We start from the raw sequence: 2,500 nt of genomic DNA, 5'->3' as shown, positions 1-2,500 counted from the left end.
ATGAAATTGACGATGCATGGTTTTTACATATAATTTGACAAATTCATGATCAGGAGAGAGTAATACAAACCCATCCTGATCATAATTGTTCTTTAACCACCTAGGAATACGTTGGCATACCACAATTAAACCATCCTTATTTACACTAGGGCCAAGTCTGCGATATCTGAACTCCCAATCTATACCAAGTGTGGATTGAATTTCTCTCACCCACAACATCTCTGCTTGAGAGATTTCATCTATATTAGGAGTTTGAAATATTCCCTTGAACGATTTAAATTTGAAAGCCTTAAGGACTCTACTAGTGACTCTGAGCAATTTTTCACTACTTTCAAATCTTGATATTTGAAACACTAAAGACATTTCTACAGTATTCACGGTAAAACAAGTGTGCGAAACAAAGACACCCACCCTGTCAGGCAAATCACCAATATGATCTTTCCTTATTGGCCACTTACTGATTGGGAGAGTAAGGAAAGCCGGCCCCATTTGCCACATGGATTCTTGACCCAAATCGATCGGCTTAGCAGGTTTGGTGGTCAAGTCTGCTGGGTTGTTATCACCTGAAACCAACGACCATTCTCCCACATCGGTTTTACTTTGAATTTCAGCAATTTTTGTAGCAGTAAAGGTGCCAAAGCCATAGCTTTCTTTCTGAATCTGGGCACGAACTATTGCAGAATCAACAATGTGCATCACCGATTCAAATTCAAAATTCATTTCCTTCACTATAGTTTCTCTCATTCTAGCTGCCACTAAGGCCCCACATAGTTCAATCCGGGGAATGGATAACTGTTTGAGTGGTGCAAGCCTAGATTTTGCCATTAGCAACCTGGAACAGAATCCTCCATCAGACAATTCCCATCGCACATAAGCACATGCTCCATATGCAGAACTAGACCCATCAGAGAAAATCACCAGCATTGGTTTACCGATGGTACCTTCTACTTTGACACACCTAGGGAAGCTGAGAGACTGAAGCTCAAACAACATCTGGAAATAACTTAACCACTCATTCCTAATATCTGTCGACACTGCACTATCCCAATCATAATGGCTAACTTTTCCTTCAATCCCCTCTGTCCTGGAAATTAGTTGTCTCATCATCAATTTAGCTCTTAAAGTTACCGGACAAACTAGCCCTAAAGGATCATACTGAGATGCGATTTGACTTAACAACATTCTTCTAGTTAAATACTGTGGCACATTAACCATGAGATCATCTGGCGCCAAGTTAGGTTCAGTATGAATTTTCCTATGCTTTGGAGAAAAATTTATTTTAACTTCATATACTAACCGGTCTCTATGAGGATCCCACACAATTCCTAAAACCTTTTCCTTTTCCCTTTTAGTCACTTTAACATTGGGATTCTCATGATTTTCATTGCCAGATAAAATCCAATGCTTAATTTTAAAACCTCCACGACCTATAATTCTTTCAATTTGTTTCATCAGTTCGTTTGCAATCTCTATGCTGTCACAGCTTCCCAATATGTCATCAACATAGCTATTATTCACAATGATCTGCGTAGCTACAGGGTATTCATCCTTACTCATCTCTGCTGTTAATTTCAAAGCAAGCATAGCAATAGTTCCACTGGGTTTGTCCCCAAATGGGACACAAGTCAACATATAATGATCTGGCTTAACATCAACCTTGAAATCACGCCAAAGAAACCTATGACAGTGCTGGTCAAATAAGGACAGAGAGATAGTGTTATACATTTTGGCTAAATCACAAACAAATGCTACTTCATTTTCTCGGAACCTAAGTAAAACACCCAAAAGTGAGTTTAGCATGTCAGGACCCTTCGCCCACATTTCATTTAGAGAAAAATTCATATACCTAGCAGAAGAATTAAACACTATCCGAAGGGGAGTTGAGCTAGAGTCAGGCTTTAGAACTTCAGTATGGGGTATGTAGAATATAGGTCCCTTATAACTATATATCTCATCTTCGGATAGCTTCCTGGCTACCCCCCGTGAAATCATATCATGAATTTGATTCTGATAGGACGTACAATAACCTAGTCCTAACTTGGTCAACCTTTTTTCCGTGGCTATTAACCTAGCTGTTGCAAGGGACACATTATTAGGTAAAAGATTAGGATTTCTTACCCAGGGGTAAGCGACACTCCATCTATTCTTATCTGATTTAAATGATAAACCATGTGATATTTGAGCCAATTCTCTTTCTTCTTTAAGGGTACAATTACTTTGACCAGGGGTACAATTACCGCATTTACAACCAGAACACTTAGGGTAACAAGAAGTACCCAGGCTCTCAATACTTAAGTAATTATCCAACACGTCTTTAATGGTTTTCCTGGGAACTGAAGTAATCTCATTGACGTCTGTAATATCTATGTGATTGATTCTTACACTGACATTGGATTGATAACAGCGGGAAGTTAATTGCGGGTGAAATCCTCTAACAACATAGCCAAATTGGTTTAACATGAGTTGAAGGTTACCATTCGTTTCAATAACTTGAGGCATA

At 38.9% G+C, this 2,500-nt stretch overlaps 1 protein-coding gene across 1 annotated transcript in view; it reads right to left on the bottom strand.

Moving 5' to 3' along the window:
• The window catches only part of LOC137659917 (uncharacterized), a 5,133-nt gene that overhangs the window by 927 nt on the left and 1,706 nt on the right, over positions 1 to 2,500 (bottom strand). The window contains exon 1 of the mRNA XM_068394686.1: positions 1 to 2,500. This exon is cut by the window's left edge and continues 927 nt beyond it; it is cut by the window's right edge and continues 1,706 nt beyond it. Coding sequence (XP_068250787.1) covers positions 1 to 2,500 — 2,500 coding nt within the window.

The sequence above is a fragment of the Palaemon carinicauda genome, chromosome 20 (genome assembly GCF_036898095.1).
Source record: "Palaemon carinicauda isolate YSFRI2023 chromosome 20, ASM3689809v2, whole genome shotgun sequence".
In the NCBI taxonomy this organism is placed as follows: domain Eukaryota; kingdom Metazoa; phylum Arthropoda; class Malacostraca; order Decapoda; family Palaemonidae; genus Palaemon; species Palaemon carinicauda.
Note: the sequence above shows the minus strand (reverse complement) of the source record. Positions and strands in the feature narration are given on the sequence as shown.